Source organism: Dendrobates tinctorius, unplaced genomic scaffold (assembly GCF_039654945.1).
Source record: "Dendrobates tinctorius isolate UK_male_01 unplaced genomic scaffold, ASM3965494v1 ptg000013l, whole genome shotgun sequence".
Classification (NCBI taxonomy): Eukaryota; Metazoa; Chordata; class Amphibia; order Anura; family Dendrobatidae; genus Dendrobates; species Dendrobates tinctorius.
This window is the reverse complement of record NW_027361681.1, coordinates 4,173,441-4,192,899: the sequence shown is the minus strand read 5'-3', so window position 1 is coordinate 4,192,899 and position 19,459 is coordinate 4,173,441. Positions and strand designations below refer to the sequence as shown.

The 19,459-nt window shown below is 46.3% G+C and overlaps 1 protein-coding gene across 3 annotated transcripts in view; it reads right to left on the bottom strand.

Annotated features, from left to right (window-relative positions):
• The window catches only part of PNPLA7 (patatin like domain 7, lysophospholipase), a 339,713-nt gene that overhangs the window by 204,976 nt on the left and 115,278 nt on the right, over positions 1–19,459 (bottom strand). For all 3 annotated transcript variants that reach the window (XM_073558322.1, XM_073558321.1, XM_073558323.1), the window contains 4 exons: positions 3,667–3,749; positions 1,913–2,004; positions 1,033–1,173; positions 273–432 (listed from right to left, as the gene is read on the bottom strand). In XM_073558322.1, the coding sequence (XP_073414423.1) occupies positions 273–432; positions 1,033–1,173; positions 1,913–2,004; positions 3,667–3,749 (476 nt within the window). The remainder of the gene's footprint in view (positions 1–272; positions 433–1,032; positions 1,174–1,912; positions 2,005–3,666; positions 3,750–19,459) is intronic.

Sequence of the window (19,459 nt, the reverse complement as noted above, 5' to 3'; positions counted from 1 at the left end):
AAATCTGTGCTGATGTAAATTAGACGTGTGGGAAAAGTTATTTATTAATCATTTTCTGTGTCATAGCTCTCTGATTTAAGCGCACAAACAATAAAAAGTTTGAAAATTACTAAATTATTGCCAAATTTCAGTTTTTTTAATAAATAAACGAGTTTTATCGAAGAAAGTTTACAACTATCATGAAGTAAAATATATCACGCAAAAACAATCATCGTTGAAGCTGTAAAGCCAAATACACCGAACACAGAACACAATAAAGTAGCCGCACTCACGCTTTCCTGAATGCAAACTTCCAGCATCCCATCCTGGACCACATAAATACTGTTATCAAGCTGTCCTGGGCGGAAAATGTATTCTCCCTCATGGAGCTGTACGAATACCATGTGCTTACAGAGTTCAAGGAATAAAGGTTTCTCAAAGTGGCCCAGGACCCTGTGCCAAAAGAACAAAGTAGGAATCACACATATATATGAACACCAATATAACAAGTTGTGCAGTCTCCTACACTTATACATGGCCCTGAAGACACATAAAAGAGTCAGACTGAGTATAAGTAATGTGTCATTGTCAAACCTTTAGTAAAAAGTATTTCTGCATTTATAATGACCGAAAGCAACCATGAGAATGCTCTGCGGATAATATCACACAAGCGTTAGCTCAGTTCGGTTGAACAGACAGGGACTTGCAGTACATAGTACATCTGAAATCTGCCTTTGCTGTCCATTAAATGTACAAACAGTGGCAGAAATTCCAAAATTTGTGATTCTTCTCTAATCATTTACAGGTTATGCAAAAAAAAAAAACAAAACAAAACAAAGAAACTAAAAGGTTCAATTGGCCTCCTGGAACATGGATATAACTGAAATACAGTAATTTACCATAATTAAGGAGGTCGCCTCTTTCCAATAAAATTATAATAGTACAATGTTAAGATCAAGATCTTGCAAAGAGAAGGAAACAAGTGACCGCGGCTTAATATATGTGGCAACAGGATGATCACCCAACAGGTAAGAGGGGTCACAAAGAACTCACCGCACATTCTTCAGCATATACAGGACTTCTGAAGGCAAATGAGAATTTTTAACATCAAACTCTGTAAGATCGGCTTCCAAAAGGGAAGGAGGAGGCTCCTTTTTCTGTAAGGTGGGATATTCCTTCTTAAAGCGAAGTATTCTATAATAAAAATAAAGGGTTATAATGATTTCATTTGATAAAATTATTGACATGTGTGGCCTAATCAGAGCAGATCATTATTCCCCTCTTTTTGGATGTTTTTTTCATGATGCGACGACATGAGGCCAAAAGCACACCCGCATTTGGTAGCCAATGGCAGCAAAATGAGAAGGGATGTATTACCAGATGTCGTCATGGCTGCAGTCGTATGCAGGGGGGCACAAGTCCCGAGACTTATGTGCTGTATGACTCTATACCTCATATTCTTCCAGCAAGTTCAAATTTGAGGACAACTCACAGAAAAAATTCCCGTGATTCATTGAAGGTACAGGAGCAGTAAGTAAGATTTTTTAATGCTCACTTCTGCATTTGGACATGAGTGGCAGCGATATCATCATATCTAGAGATATTTGCTGGGACACAAGGAGGTAAGGTGCAATGGTCTTATTCATTAGGACATGTGCACAATATTTGCTGATCGGGCATGGGTCCTGGCAGGTACCTATAGACATGAAGAATTGGTGCTACTCGCCAAAGTGGAAGTAATCCGCACAAGAAAATCTCTATAATACATGGAAAACCAGCATACGCAGACCCCTGATGTGAAGTTCACAGCTGTCTGCTCAGACGAGCATCACTCTCAACTGTATTTGCTTCCATGAGATGTGGACAAATGTTGAGACAATTCTATAATACCACATTTGTTTCCATGGATCACTATGACGTTGTACCTCCTTACCTTTTAGCTAGTGTCAGGACCCTCACTCTTTTCCTCATTCGTGGTCTTGAGACAGTGTTGCCCCCCACCAGGGTATTTGGCAGAGTAGTGACCTGCACAGAAATAACAGACATTACTAACTTGCAGCATACAGGAAATCAATCAGGAATGAACAAAAGTAAGATATCTAATGAATCTTCCCTATATAAGAAATACTAGAAAAGTTTACTGAATGATAAGTATATTAGTATAATGGTGTATGGCCTCACAAAGAATCTTTAATATGTGCCTATAAATGGCATCTGAAGAGCACACCCAAGAACTGCAGAACACAAATTAGTACACCTTCCAGATTTTAAAAGGATCAAACTGCAATGATATATGACAAGTCACTTTGCAATAAATCTTATTTGGAGGCTCTCCCTATACTCTGTTTTGCAAGCCTTAATAAAATAAATCCATATACCCATGATAAAAGCATTAAATTAATGTCCTGTCATTCTAGGAAAACTTTACAGACTTTTTTCCCCCACCGGAAAAAGATGACGGTACAGTGTTGAAACGCATTCTGAATAAAACGCCTTTTCCTCATCATCATTTCTGAAAAATTGATTCACTCAAGCAGCGTATCCCATCTAACTGGATCTAAATTAATGTCCTGTCATTCTAAGAAAACTTTACAGGATATTTTATGGCAACGTTAGCCAAATAAATCCTTTTTTCACTAAAATTAGTTGGATCTATCATGGCACAGTCCTCTTCAAATAAGGAAATCTATAAAGGGGTCCTTCCCAAATAGTGGCCATGGATTCTAATGCACTCATTAACGAGACTCAAACTGCCACTTAGGAGAGGCCCTATTGGCTTTTCTCCTGTAGAAACGAATAATAAATGCAGGATTCCTTTTACCCGATCAACAGTCATGGCGAGATGAACACAATGGTTAGACAGTAACCACCATTGGGTACAGTAACACCCACAAACATTGTTGAAAGTGTTGAAAGTGGCTCTCACGCAACATAATGCTGTCCAGCATTACACGAGCAGTGTAAAATATAGTGACATAATAGGCAAAGCCGTACAATGATAAGCTGCAGTTACACAGCCCTCCCTGACTCACACTGATTGTTGTGTGTGTGTGATGAATCTCCAATGCATACTATAAGATGCAGTTGAGTCTGTTCTCCTGCCTGCTGTTTGTATGAGTTGACAAGGAGAAATCTATGACAAGCAGGAGGCAGGGGATACAGGTTGAAGCTGTTTCACATAAAATTCATTGACATTCTGCAATTTGTGTCAGTAGGTTTATCACTAAAGAACTCCAAAGAGATGACAGTATTTGCTGGACCCTGGTCCAGCAGCCATCATACTATACTGTGGCTGCCAGATGGAAGCCCTGCAAATCGCCTAATACTTGCTGTGCCTCTTCTGATTTGAATGCCCAGTGTCAAGTCACTATTGCGCCATGACGCACATATGATGTTGAACTAGGCCAACTAAAAAAGGGCTGCACTAGAAATGCCGAAAGATAAAAAGAGGTTCATAGAGCCCTGGTCTGGACGCACATATGATGTTGAACTAGGCCAACTAAAAAGAAGCAGCACTGGAAATGCCGAAAGATAAAAGCAGGTTCACAGTGCCCTGGTCTGGAGGCCAGAAAATACTGACATGGCTGCCGTACCAGGGTTCTGGGGATCAATTCACTCATCTCTAAAATGAAAAAAAAAAAATATTAATTTGTACAAAGCTACCAAAATCCAATATAAAACCCATACCTTGCGCATGATCTTTCGTCCATAAAACATAACTTTGTCTCTTTTGCGAAATCGATAGCGTGGTACTTCTGGCTGTTGCTGTTCTGCAAGAAGGGGAATAGAAAGGTCATAGACTGCACATGCCTAGAGAAAGGGCCTAGTCCTTACTTTCTGATTAGGGGCAATTGGGAGGACTTCACTTGTATAAGGACAGCCATAACAGCAAGACATGTGCTTGCATAAACTGGTTGTTAATGGCTGCAGAGTTCTGCAGGTTTGCAGCATATTTATCTCTCCCTTAGGCCATGTGCACACGTTGCGGATTCTGCTGCGGGTCCGCAGCGATACAGGCTCTGCGGGTCCGCAGCAGATTTAGGTGCGTTGTACAGTACCATTATTTTCAATGGTAATCTGAAAAACACTGTGCACATGCTGCAGATTTTTCCGCGTGGATTTGCTGCGGGTCAAATCCGCAGCATGTCAATTCTTTGTGCGGAATCTGCTGCGGTTTCACACCTTCTCCATTGTAGAGGTGGAAAACCGCAGGGCTAAACCGCAGGCTAATCCGCAGGTCTTTTGAACTGAGAATTTACCTGCGGATTTTTCCAAATCCGCAAGGAAAAATCCACAGGACCTAAAACTACGTGTGCACATAGCCTTAAATTTTTTTTAATGGAAAGGATAACAGTGTGTGCATAGTAAAGAAACCATTTGGAGAGAAATATACTCTAGGAGTGCACAAGAGTGGGTTGTACAAAAGCCCCTATGAGACTTATGCTCATGATAGCATGACAGTTCTACATATTGTCAAGCTTCACAAACACCTAAAAGGTAGCCGCACACCTTTAATATCTGTCAGACTACAAATAGTCCTCCTGGTCCCTGATTACAGATGCACACCCACTGGAGTGGGTTGTAAGTCCCTGCCAGATTCCTCCCTTGAGGGAAAAAAAGTGTTCTTTTGGTTTCCTTCAGCTATATAAGTGCCACAACTGCACTTTCCTATGCATAGAGTTACCTGAGGAACAAGTGTAACATGTATATCTTGCTATTTTACTTGTAGATAAAGGATGAAATTGTAATTGTTATAGAGAAGAAAATAGCACCCTGGGTGTTAAGTGATAATAGGGCAGTTACAGTACAGAATCTGCCATGTGTATGGGTCACACAATGTACTTCGTAATCACACAGTCATTTCTGTTTCCATGAGATTAGAGAATGTCTCACCCCAGAAGGGTCAAGATATTATTTTCACGATCACACGTTTTACTCTCCTGGTCGCCCCAGACACATGACTGCTTATATCTGCTTAGCTCGTTGTACTAACTAATATGGAGACTTGTTTTTATTGCCGGACAAGTTGTAATTTTGAATAACACTTGTTAAAAAAAATAAAGAAATAAAAAAATAATCAAAGTGTGTTAAAAAGGTAAAAATATTTTTTAAAAAGTAAAGAAACCAGCAATTCTGCCAGTGGGTTGAGAGTTTTGTTTATATGGCATTCATTGTGCAGTAAAAATGAAACGATAATGTGCTTCTCCAGGTCCGTATGATCATCGCAAAATGAAACTTTCATAGTTTCCAAATTTTATCTTGTGTTACCATATTCTGAGGCTCATAATGTTTTCATCCATTCATCAATGGAGTATGTAAGGACTAAATACGACATATTGATTGCTTCTTATTGCATTGTTGGTGGAATTATAGCAACAGATAAACCACAACGCTATCAGTGTTAATTTTATATTTTGACAGATCCAACTTTTATGGAGATGACAAATGATTTTCTTTTATTCATTATTATTTTAAATCTATACAATTTTTTTTTTTTTTTTTCTTCAGTCTTCTCTTGGGGATTGTGTTTGGGCTTTACAGCAGTACGGAGATGGTGGGTCCCTGGCTGCAATAGCAACCCATCGGCACCCCGCTATTGTCATCTAGCAATAACCTCACCACTGACAAAAGAGAAGCAAAAATGTATTTGCTGCAAATGTAATTTATTTGGATGTGGAACCAATATATCAACTAGTTTGTGGTCTTTATCAAAGACATCTGTGTAGGTAGTGGCCAATGTGAAGAATATGGAGGATATACTTGGATGTCAATCGACTGTATCATATTTGGTCCAAGATTATATAACCTACTTTAAAGTGCAAAGCATAGACAGGCCAACTGACTTAGCAGATGGTCCAGCTTCAAAAGTTCCAAGTGGAAAAGTACACACCTCTAGCAGCCTAGCGGGGAACAAGTCCTTTCTGACAGGATGAACCATTGCTGGGAGCCCAAATGGCATAATTGCTTCAAAGAAACAGCCCAAAAAGGACGGGAGCCGTAGTTTCATAAGGAGTTATGACTTTAGCGTATGTCCTAGCTGTATACCAATTATTTTTCGAGATCTCGGGAACGGAATTAACGCCAGCCGGGATCTGGATCCTTGCAAGACACTGTGGCAATCGGTCACCCTTTTTTGCCCCATCAGCTGCTGGCATTGATATCAGGGGCCTATCTACAGCATTCTGAAATGCTGTAAAATAGCCCCCGATGTAACCTGAAAGATAAGAAAAACACGTTAGATTATACTCACCCGGGGGGGGGCGCAGTCCGGTTCGATGGGTGTCGCGGTCCGGTCCAGCTCCTCCCATCTTCATACGATGCTGTCCTCTTCTTCCCTTCCTATAGTAGCTCCGGCGCACTGCTCTGCCCTGTTGAGGGCAGAGTAGAGTCCTGCAGTGTGCAGGCGTCGGGAGAGGTCTGGCGCCTGCGGTGTCGTGCGCAAGTCTAGTACTTCCTCGCTAGTCCGGGTGGTTAGTGGCATCCGCCAGAACGGTGCTGTGCGCTTAATCTATTTGTCTCTTCCTGGCACCGCAGTTGCGGCATTTATATTTGGCGGTCGTGCGGCTTTGTGAGGTAACAGGATCCGCCTCTGTACAAACTGGGTGAAGTTAACCCCGTGTGCTCCTCTATTATACCGCTATATAACCGCTTGGGCACTCTGAAGCAGGTCTTCCTAGGACTGCGAGTCACCCATGATACCGCGTTCCAGCTGCTGGCATTGTCACAGGGCTCGTCCTTGGTCAGCCATTTCGCCATCCAGTTCCGGACTATATATTGGTGCAATGACCGTTGTGACAGCCAGGGGGCGCTGTATGGGTCATCACAGGCATATCCATTGTGGTAATGGAGATAGGATGAACGGCAGGATGGTAAATGACAGTTATGTATCCCAGGGTGGGTGGTCCTGGGATGGAAGCTTGAACGTGTGTTAATCAGCAGAGGTACTGCTGAGGTTTCTGTTACAGTGTATCGGGGAAGGCTTCCAGGTGGCTGGTGAGACAGGTGGGACCAGTCACCTACAAACCCACCCAGGGGCGTTTGTCTAAATGCCCATAGTAAGCCTGTATATATGTGTGTATGGCTGGGTGTCTGAAATAGGACCTGCGATGAGGTCATAGCCATATGATCCGTATCTCACCAGTGGGCGTGGCTACGGACCATATAAGGCGACCAGGGTAGGTCACATGAGAGTGTGTGCATGGATCTGATTGGTCCGTGTGGAAGGTCCCCTAAGGCCGACGTGCTAGAAGGTGGAAGGTGTGTTGCCTTCCTGAAGCACACATGCGGAGGCCGCTGACCGGATGAGGCCTGTGTATAATGGCCTGCGTGTGTGGGACAGTCCCCAGGAGGGAATGGACGTCCTGAATAAGAAGCAACTAAGTGGTAACCCAGGACAGAGGAAAATAACAGGCTATAGAGCCTGATTGCTGGACAAAGCACAGCCTATGTGCCCACAGGGCTAAGAGAGCGGAGCTCTACATGAATCTTCGGTTTTGATATAAGACTGTTACTGTTTCTTTCATGCTTCCATGGTTTATGCTGTCTAACAATAAACCGTATGGACGTTGTTGTGGAAAACCCGGTGCCGGACCCTGTTAATCTGCTACCAAGCGAGTGTCTCCCAACACGAACAATAAGCACTAATATATATATATATATATATATATATATATATATATATATATATATATATATATATATATATATATATATATATATATATACACATACACACACACACACACATATACATACACACATATTTAGTTCTGGCAGAAATTAAGAGACCACCGCACCCCCCGTCATGGGCAGCCCATTCTCCAGACCCGAACTCCATTGAAAACCTCTGGAATGCAATCAAGAGGGTGATGGATAGTCACAAGCCATTAAGGCTGCTTTCACACATCCGGCACGATGCGGCGAAATTTGGAACAACCGGATTCGGTACCGGATCCAGTTTTGTCCCATAGAGTTGTATTGTTGCCGCACCGTGCCGGATGGGTATGCGGCGCATCCGTTTTTTGCCGGATACGGCAAAAAGTAGCTGTCCGGCGTCTGCAAAAAACTTTCGCTGCAACGGTTTTTTTTACAGCGCCGGACCGGTTTTTCTCAGAGCGCATGCGCGGAGACTCTGAGTCTCGCGCTGCTCTTTTAAATGTGGGCGCCACCGTATCCGGCCACACAGGCATCCGGTGTCTCCAGCACATCCCGGATCCGCCCCTACGGCTTTTCGCCGCACAGCGCCGGAGACACAAAGCCGGATGTGTGAAAGAAGCCTAAACAAAGAAGAACTACTTACATTTTTGCGCCAGAAGCAGTGTGAAAGACTGGTGGCAAGCATACCAAGATGCATGAAAGCGTTTTTTAAAAATCAGAGTTATTCCACAAAACAAGGATTTCTGTGTGTACTCACCGTAAAATCCTTTCCTCCGAATCACTCATTTGGGGACACAGGACCATGGGTGTTATGATGCTGCCACTAGGAGGACACTAAGCAAATAATTTCTCTGTATCTTCTCCTCCGCAGTATACACCCTCTGCTGGCTCTATGTTGAACCAGTTCGGTGCCAAAGGAGTAGGAGCTCGTAATTAGCAAACAAAAAACGCAATATGTCAAAACTAAAGAACAACCACAAGCCATCAGGCTAACAGGGTGGGTGCTGTGTCCCCCAATGAGTGGCTCGGAGAAAAGGATTTTACTGAGAGTACGTACAAAAAATAGAATAAGTCTTACCGGTAAGACTAATTCTATTTTCTCTAGTCACCTTCCACGACAGCCATATCTGAGAAGTACCAACAACTAATTTCTTAGGGAGGGACGACAGCCTGCAGAACTCGTCTGCCAAATCCGTGTTGAAATTTAGTCTATAGTGTGAGGTGAATGTATGGACAGACGACCAGGTGGCAGCTCTGCATATCTGCTCAGAAGATGCGTCTCCTCTCTCTGCCCACAATTTTGATACTGAACGAGTAGAATGGGCTTTCAGATATGTAGGAGGAGGAACGTTCTGTGACGAATATGTCAGGCTGATAGCAATTGTATTCTTTGCCGCCTTTTTGCCTTTATTCCGTCCGAAAAACTGAACAAATAAAATTTTGGTCAATCCTCCAACTCTCAGTCTGCTGGAGGTGGGTAGAAGAGAACCACCCTACGGACATCAAGGGTGTGGAAGACTTCATCCTTCGCATTGGAGAGATTTGGACAGAAGGAAGGTAATACAATGTTCTGAAACCTATGAAAGTTCAAGACTACTTTAGGCATAAAGGGGGGATCTAATCTCAGGATGATTCTATCCTCCGTGATGGTCAAATAGGGCTCTTGTATTGACAGGGCCTGTAATTCTCCTACGTGCTTCGCGGTAGTAATTGCTACCAAAAAGTATTAAGTTACGTACCGGTAACGGTATTTTTCGGAGGCCCATGACAGCACCACGAGAGAGGGGATCCGCCCCATAGGAACAGGAAACCTACAGATACAAAAGGGCGGCACCTCTCCCACGCATCAGTTGGATTACAGAGCTTGAGAGGCTACCATGGTTAGTACACAACATATGATATATACAACCTATCTACCCTATTTAACAGAATTATTCCATACCATCTCCCACATAAGGTGATTCTATGAACAATCTTCTAAGGAGTGCACCCCTATATGTGAACAAGGGAGGGAACTAAGGGTGCTGTCATGGGCCTCAGAAAAATACCGTTACCGGTACGTAACTTAATACTTTATTCGGACTCCCATGACAGCACCACGAGAGAATTACAGAGATGTAACCTAACTTAGGGAGGGACTACAGCCTGCAGCACCCTTAGCCCGAAGGTGAGGTCTGAGGAGGCACCCATGTCTAACCGATAGTGGTTAAAAAAGGTGGAAGGAGATGACCAGGTGGCCGCCTTACATATTTGATCAATTGATACTCCAGATCTCTCCGCCCAGGATGATGCCATGGCCCGAGTGGAATGTGCCCTCAGGTTCTGTGGAGCCGGACCGCCACCTGCTGTGTAGGCAAGAGAGATAGCCTCCCTAATCCACCTTGCTAATGTGCGTTTTGATACTCTGTATCCTTTCCTGGAACCTTGGAAGGATAGGAATAATGCGTTCTCCTTCTTCCAAGGATCCGTGGCTGCTAAATATGTCAGTAAGCATCTTCTAATATCTAACGCCTGGAGTTTCTGCTCTTTAGGGTTGGTTGGGTTAGGGAGGAAGGAAGGCAGAACTATCTCCTGTGTCCTGTGGAATTGTGTTGCTACCTTGGGAAGGTATGCTGGATCTGGCCTTAGGATTACTCTATCCTGTAAGAACTCTGTGTAAGGAGGCAATCTGGAAAGTGCCTGTATATCGCTCACCGTACGCGCGGATGTTATTGCTACCAGGAATGCTGTCTTAAGAGATATAATCTTTAGTGAGGCGGAATCTAAAGGTTCAAACGGACTTTCTGTCATGGCTGTAAGGACTAAGTTTAAGTCCCACGGTACGCATCTGTCCTTGTGTATAGGTCTCGATCTGGCCGCTGCTCTGATGAACCTTGCTACCCAATAATCCTTTGCAATATCAGCTGCAAACAGGGCCCCTAAGGCTGAAACTTGTACTTTTAGCGTACTTGTGGAGAGACCCAATTCGAAACCTTTCTGGAGAAATTCCAGAATATGTTTCGTGGGAATTCCATCTCTGATGTCAAAGTGAAAGGTGGACAGGAAGCGTTTCCAGGTCCTAGCATAGATATTAGTGGTGGTTAATTTTCTGCTTCTTAGGAGGGTGTCAATTAAGTTCTTGGAGAACCCTCTATTTTTTAATAGTGACCTTTCAAATACCACGCCGTCAAATGAAGTCCCGCTACTTGTGGGTGGCTGACTGGCCCCTGGTAGAGGAGATCCGGAAGGTTCGGCAGTACCCAGGGATCGCCTACCGACATGGTCCTCAACCACGCGAACCAGGTCCTCCTGGGCCAAAAGGGGGCAATCAGTATGACTCTTGCCTGATCCTCTCTGATCTTCCTGACTACCAGAGGAAGAAGATTCAATGGTGGGAAGACGTATGCCAGAGAAAAGTCCCATCTTTTCAGTAGGGCATCCACCGCCAGGGGATTTTCCCTGGGGTTCAGAGAGCAAAACAATCTTTCTTTTCTGTTTTTTCTGGTGGCAAAGAGGTCTACCTCTGGCTGGCCCCATCTGCGGACAATCTGGCGGTAAATATCTTTGTTCAAAGCCCATTCTCCTTGTCTTAGAGCCTTGCGGCTTAAAAAGTCTGCTCTTATATTGTCCTTTCCGCTGATGTGGAGCGCGGTCAAAGATAGACAATTTCTCTCTGCTATCTGGAGGAGCCGTTCTGTTATCTGCATCAGAGCGCTGGAGCGGGTTCCACCTTGGTGGTTGACATATGCTACCGCTACCTGGTTGTCCGAGTGTATCCTCACATGATGGCCCTGCAGGTAGATAATGAGTTTCTTGACTGCCCGCTCTATCGCCAATAGTTCTCTCTAGTTGGATGAGATTTCAGAATTAGAATCCCACTGGCCCTGTACCACTATGTCCCCCATATGGGCTCCCCAACCGAAGGAACTTGCGTCTGTGGTTATAATACGGGTTATCTGTGTTATCCAGGGCACCCCTGACGCTAGGTTCTCGCTCTCAAGCCACCATCTCAGTGATGTAACAGTTGAGGGGCTTAGACACATCCGACCCTGTAAGGAGCCTCCAAGGGCCCTGCTATTAATCAAGACGTCGTTTTGAAGGGTTCTGGTATGGAACTGTGCCCACCTTACTGCTGGGATGCATGAAGTTAGAGAACCTAACAGGGACATGGCCTGTCTGAGGGTCATAGATGGATTATCCATTGCCCGAAGAACCTGCTCCTGTATCTTTTGTAATTTATCTAGTGGTAGCAGGCACCGCTGAGTGTCTGAATTTAGTATCAACCCTAAAAATTTCTGTATTTTTAAGGGCTGGAGTCGGGATTTCTCGTAGTTTAAAATCCATCCCAGGTTTTCTAACCTGGATCTAGCTTTTTCTATCTGGGATTACAATGACCCACCGATTTTCCTACAATCAAGAAATCGTCTAAATATGGAATGATTAAGACGTCAACCTCTCGTAAGTGAGCCATAACTTCGGCCACTAACTTTGTAAAAACCCTGGGTGCTGCTGAGAGACCAAAGGGAAGGGCTCTATACTGAAAATGACGTACTGTGCCCTCTACTGAAACTGCCACCCTCAGGAACTGCTGGAAGTCTGTATGGATAGGTACATGATAGTACGCGTCTTTCAAATCTATGACTGCCATAAAACAACCTAACAATATTTTTATTGTTGTATTAATGGACTCCATTTTGAATGTATGATTAATCAAAAACTCGTTAAGGGAACGAAGGTTTATAATCGTTCTGAATGTGTTATCAGGTTTCTGGATTAGAAACAGGGGAGAGTAAAACCCTCTTCCCCTTTCAGCCTCTGGAACCTCTACCAGGACATTTTTCTGACATAGGCTCAAGACTTCCGCTTCTAAAGCCGCTTGTTCGAGATGAGAAGATCTTAAGGGGGTCAGTTTAAAGGTGTCCCGCGGGATCTGGGTAAATTCCAACCTAAGCCCGGTGGATATTACCTTACGCGCCCAGTCACTATTCGTAATCTGTGACCATGCCGGGAAGAAGGATGACAGTCTACCCCCCACGGGAACCGCTAGTCATTGATTTGGTTTCTTTTGATCTCTCGACGAGCGTGTAAACATATAGCCCGTACCTCGTCTCCTTCTGTCTTCCCATCTGGGTCGATCTCTAACAGGCGAAGAGTTGCACCTTCTCCCCTGGCCAAATCTCCTTCTACCAAATGGGCGACGGTAGGACGCTGATGAAAGGTTTGGGAATCTTTTCTTGTCGTCCCCCGCCTTTTCAAGCAGCTCGTCTAGGACAGTTCCAAACAAATATTCGCCCTCACATGGAATCACACAGAGCTTTGCTCTGGACTGGATGTCTCCCTGCCAGCACTTTAGCCACAGGGCTCTGCGAGCTGCGTTAGAGAGACCTGCTGCTCTGGCGGCCATTCTCACTGCATCCGCTGAGGCATCTGCCAGGAAGGCTGCTCCCTCTTGGATGGTCGGTAGGGCCCCAAGAATTGTCTGTCTTGATGTACCCTGTTTTAGTTGTGACTCCAACTGGTCCAACCAGACCATCATGGACCTGGCCGTGCACGTTGAAGCCACTGCTGGTCTTAAGGACCCGGCCGCCATCTCCCAGGTGTTTTTCAGGAAAGTATCAGCTTTCCTGTCTAAGGGATCTTTAAGGGATCCCATGTCCTCAAAGGGGAGCGAGGATTTTTTTGATGCCTTCGTAATGGCAGCGTCTAATTTGGGGGCTCTGTCCCAAGAACTTACTGCTGGATCGTCGAAGGGGTATCTCCTTTTGAGGGCTGGTGGTAGCGACCCTCTTTTGTCCGGTTTTTTCCACTCTCTGTGGATCAAGATCCTGTATCTTTTGATTTAACGGAAAGACTCTCCGCTTCCTCTGTTCCAGCCCACCGAACATGACATCCTGCATGGATAAATGGGGTTTAGGCTCCTCTACCTCCATTGTCCCTCTGACTGCTTTGACCAGCTTGTCTACCCGGTCAAGAGGCAGACAAAATCGCCCCGAGTCCTCTTCTCCTGAGGAGGACGAGGGAGATGAAGCTTGGGAGTCTCTGCTTTTTCTCCACTCTACCGAGGAATCAGACTCCGCCGGGACCTCGCCCCTTAGACTTTGCGGCTGAGACAAGGACTTTAGGGTTTCCCTCATTTCTACCCTGACAATGTCTCTCAAACTCGCCGCTACTGCAGGCGACTCTTCTGCCACCGTCTGCTGAATACAGGGGGGGCACAATCTTTTGAGGCACGCGTCCGGTAATGGGCATGCACAGAGTGCGCATTCCCTATGCTTATTTTTACTTGTAGCTTTTTTTCCCTAGAAAAAGAAAAACACAGAAGGGGGGTCCCGTCACTGAGTGAACTTTCACGAAGATCACTTACCAGTGCCACAATCAAGTACCGGAGAACGAGGGGGATTTCTTTCGGTCGATGCTCCTGTCTGCCTGGAGGAGCTCTTACGAGTGGACTGGTCACTTCGTCCCGCATTACTGTCACGGGACCCTTTCTTTTTCTGTTTGACCTGCCGAAGGTCATCCAGGGGCGGCAGTGATGTTTGCCGCTGCTGCCCTTGCTTCTGCCGCTGCTGCTGCTGCTCTCGATCGCTTTCCATTACCACTGCTGCTGCTGCACACTGCTGCATGTAGTAATGTGGCCAAGGCAAGGTACCCTGCCCGGGTCCAGCCTAAATACCCCCTCCTCCGGTCAGCAGTATCCATGCCGCGCCCCTCCCCCCCCCTTAACGGAGCTCCCTACCCCAGCTGGCGCCCGACCCCGCGCCATCGGTGTTTCCGATGGGCGCCGCCATCTTGGAATCGCCGCGCATGCGCAGTGGCGCGCTGACCCGGAAGCGCCTCCTCCGCCCGCCCCCTGACGTCACCGCTACCCCGGAAACGCCGGAAGCCCTGCGGGACGCCTGGGAGCTCCGAAGCAGCGCCCGGTCGCAGCCCCCTGCACAGCGCTGCCAACATATCTACGCCGCCGGGGCCGGGAATCCCCGGGGGGTATACTTACCGGCGGCGGCTTAATTCCGGAGACGGACATCCTCCGGACGCCACTCCCTGCTGTCCACGCCACCGCCGTGACACCCATCCTGGGCCACCGTGGCGCCTTCCAGGAGATCCGAACCAGGCCGAGGTAGGAGACCCCCTCACTACAGGTGTCGGCTGGCCGGCCTGGGATCCAATTCTTCTGTAGGATCCCGTCCCCTCAGGAACAGGAAACCAACTGATGCGTGGGAGAGGTGCCGCCCTTTTGTATCTGTAGGTTTCCTGTTCCTATGGGGCGGATCCCCTCTCTTGTGGTGCTGTCATGGGAGTCCGAATAAACACAGTTTTAAGTGTTAAGTTCTTTAGAGTCATGGATGACAGAGGCTCAAACGGATCCTTGGTTAATCTTTTAAGAACTAGATTCAAGTCCCAGGTGGGAACTTGACTACGAAGTCTAGGACGGATTCTAGTTGCTGAGGTCATGAAGCGTTTGACCCATCGATGGCCCGCCAGATCTTGATCAAAAAATGAACTAAGATCTGACACCTGTACCTTTAGTGTACTGGGTCTGAGTCCTAGATCTAAGCCGCTTTGAAGAAAATCTAAGATCTGTGCGATATTAGGATGGAAGGGATCTGGAGTATCTGGGAAACACCAAGATGAAATTTTTTTCCAAACCTTCCCATAAATGGCTTTAGTTACTGCTGTCCTACTCCTCTGTAGACTTCGAATTACTTCCTTGGAAAGGTCTTTAGCCTTCAGAATTGCGGCTTCAGCAGCCAGGCTGCAAGGTTCAGCCTGCGTGGCTCTGGGTGTAGCAGAGGACCCGGGTGAAGGAGGTCGACCTTCTGGGGCAGAAGTATTGGGCCTTCTTGAGCCATGTTCAGTAAAGCTCTGTACCAGCTTCTCCCTGGCCACATGGGAGCAACCAGGATTGTAGTGACCTGCTCTGAATGTATCTTCTGCAGCGTCCTCGCTAGTATGGGAATCGGTGGGAAGGCGTAAGCCAGACCGAACTACCAGTAATGGGAGTCTGTGGGACTGAGGGAAAAAAACAAAATGTTTCCACCTTCGTGTTTTGACTGCTGGCAAAAAGGTCCACATCGGGATTTCCCCACCTTGACACCAGAGACAAAAATACCGTATGGTCCAGGCACCACTCCCCGGGATGAACGTCCTTCCTGCTGAGGAAGTCCGCCTGTGCATTGTACGATCCCCTTAGATGTACTACTGATATGGACAACAGATGTTTCTCTGCCCAGGAAAAAATTCTTGAAGCCACTAATTTTATATTGAAGTATCTCGTGCCTCCTTGGTGTTGAAGGTAGGCCACTGTAGTTACGTTGTCTGAGCAGACGCGTACATGATGATTTCGGACAAGGGTTGATGCTGCTTTCAATGCCTCCTCTACCGCTTTCAGCTCTCTCATATTTGAGGATCTGGGCTTGATGCCTGGGGTCCATACCCCCTGAAAGTGTGATATCTCCACTATAGCACCCCAGCCTCTCTGACTGGTGTCTGAGGTGAGTATTTTTAGGGGGAAGCTGATCCCAGCTGACTCCCCGCTGGAGGTTCTGGTAGTCCAGCCACCATAGGAGAGATGCCTTCACATGACCAGGAAGGGGGTTCTCTTGGTCAGTGTGTTTCGATACTTCTTTGAACACCGGAGCATATGGGACTGAAGAATCCGAGTATGGGCTTGAGCCCAGGAGACTGCTTGGATGTAAGTGATCCTAGGATGGACATCGAGTCCATCAGGGTTGGTGCTCTCTGATCCCTGAACCTGGAGATCCTCTGAACAACGTCGAGTTGTCGCTCCCTGGGTAAAAAAAGATGTTCTCTTCTCTGAGTTCAGGAGTATCCCCAAGAACTTCTTTGATGAAGGATGGAGGCCTGATTTCTCCAAATTTGGGATCCAACCCAGGGACGGTAAAATTTCCAGGGTCCTCTCCACGTCTTGGTTCAGGTGAGTTATGGATGGAGCCACTATTAGAAAGTCGTCTAGGTAAGGGATAGTATTAAGTTACGTACCGGTAACGGTATTTTTCGGAAGCCCATGACAGCACCACAAGAGAGGGGATCCGCCCTTCGGGAACAGGAAACCTACAGATACAAAAGGGCGGCACCTCTCCCACGCATCAGTTGGATTACAGAGCTTGAGAGGCTACCATGGTTAGTACACCGCATATACACAATATATACAACCTATCTATCCTATTTACAATTCTTTAAACCATCTCCCACATAAGGTGAACTCGCGAAAACAATCCTCTAACGGGGTGCACCCTTATACGTGAACAAGGGAGGGAACTAAGGGTGCTGTCATGGGCTTCCGAAAAATACCGTTACCGGTACGCAACTTAATACTTTATTCGGACTCCCATGACAGCACCACGAGAGAATTACAGAGATGTAAACTAATTTAGGGAGGGACTACAGCCTGCAGCACACTTAACCCGAAGGTGAGATCTGAGGAGGCACCCATGTCTAACCGATAGTGGTTAAAAAAAGGTGGAAGGAGATGACCAGGTGGCCACCTTACATATCTGGTCAATTGATACTCCCGATCTCTCTGCCCAGGATGATGCCATGGCCCGAGTGGAATGCGCCCTCAGGTTCTGTGGAGCCGGACCACCACCTGCTGTGTAGGCAAGAGAGATAGCCTCCCTGATCCACCTCGCTAACGTGCGCTTTGACACTCTATACCCTTTCCTGGGACCTTGGAAGAATAAAAATAATGCGCTCTCCTTCCTCCAAGGATCTGTGGCTGCTAAATATTTAAGTAGGCATCTCTTAACATCTAGAGCCTGAAGTTTTTGTTCTTTAAGATTGGTTGGATTAGGGAGGAAGGAAGGCAGAACTATTTCTTGTGTCCTATGAAAATGAGATGCTACCTTGGGAAGGTATGCCGGGTCTGGCCTTAGGATTACTCTATCCTGTAAGAATTCTGTGTACGGGGGCAATCTGGAAAGTGCCTGTATGTCGCCTATTCTACGTGCAGATGTTATTGCTACCAAAAAGGCTGTCTTAAGTGATATCATTTTTAGTGAGGCAGAATCCAGAGGTTCAAACGGTTTCTCTGTCATGGCTGTCAGGACTAAATTTAAGTCCCAAGGTATACACCTATCTTTGAGTATGGGTCTCGATCTGGTAACTGCCTTAATGAATCTCGCCACCCAATGGTTACCGGCAATGTCGCATGCAAATAGGGCCCCTAAAGCTGAAACCTGTACTTTCAATGTACTAGTGGAAAGGCCCAACTCGAGACCCCTCTGGAGGAATTCTAGAATCTGTTTTACGGGTATTCCATCCCTGATATTAAACGCAAAAGGTGGACAGGAATCGCCTCCAGGTTCTAGCATAGATACCTGTGGTGGTTTGTTTCCTAGTTTTTAGGAGTGTATCGATTACATTTTTGAGAAACCTCTTTCCCTCAATAGTGTCCTCTCAAGCACCATGCCGTCAAACGGAGTCCCGCTACTTGTGGGTGGTTGACTGGCCCCTGGTAGAGGAGATCTGGAAGGTTCGGCAGTACCCAGGGATCGCTTACTGACATGGTCCTCAACCATGCAAACCAGGTCCTTCTGGGCCAGAAGGGGGCAATCAATATGACTCTTGCCCCGTCTTCCCTGATCTTCCTCACTACCAGAGGTAGTAAGTTCAAAGGCGGAAAAGCATAAGCCAGCGAGAAGTCCCATTTTATTAGGAGGGCGTCCACGGCCAGTGGATTTTCCCTGGGATTTAGGGAACAAAGTTTTTTCCTTCCTGTTTTCTTTGGTGGCAAAGAGGTCCACCTCCGGTTGACCCCATTTGCAGACAGACAATCTGGTTGTAGATGCCTGAGTTTAAAGCCCATTCTCCCTGCTTTAGGGCCCTGCGGCTTAGAAAGTCTGCCTTCATGTTGTCTTTTCCGCTGATGTGCAGCGCAGGTTAAAGATAGAAAATTTTTCTCTGCTATCTGAAGGAGACGTTCCGTTATCCGCATCAGGGCGTTGGAGCGGGTTCCACCTTGCTGGTTGACATTGGCTACCGCTACCTGGTTGTCCTAGAGTATCCTCACATGATGGCCCTGCAGATACATAATGAGTTTTTTAATAGCCAATTCAATCGCCAGCAGCTCCCTCTGGTTAGATGAGGTCTCAGCATCGGAGTCCCACTGTCCCTGTACCACTATGTCCCCCATATGGGCCCCCCAACCCCAAGGACTAGCGTCTGTGGTTATTACGCGGGTTATCTGTATCACCCAGGGCACCCCCAAGGCTAAATTTCCGACATCGAGCTACCACCTAAAAGATGTAATAGTTGAGGGGCTTAGCAAAACTTGACCCTGCAAGAAACCCTCTAAGGTTCTGCTATTAACCAGGACGTCCTTCTGAAGGGCCCTAGTGTGGAATTGTGCCCACTTGACCGCTGGGATACATGAGGTTAGGGAGCCTAACAGGGACATGGCCTGCCTGAGGGTCATGGAGGGTCTATCGATTGCCCGAAGAACCTGCTGCTGTATCTGCTGTAATTTATCTACGGGTAACAGACACTGCTGAGCTTCTGAATTTAACAGCAAGCCTAGAAACTTCTGGACCTTTAAGGGCTGAAATCGGGACTTCTCGTAATTTATTATCCATCCGAGGTTCTCTAATCTGGACTTAGATTTTTTTTATCTGAGATAGACAATGGTCCACTGAATTTCCCACAATCAAAAAATCATCTAAGTATGGGATAATTAAGATGTTAACTTTCCATAAATGAGCCATAACTTTGGCCACTATTTTTGTAAATACCCGGGGCGCTGCAGAGAGACCAAAGGGAAGGGCTCTATATTGATAATGACGGATTATACCGTCTATTGATACCGCCACTCTCAGGAACTGCTGGAAAT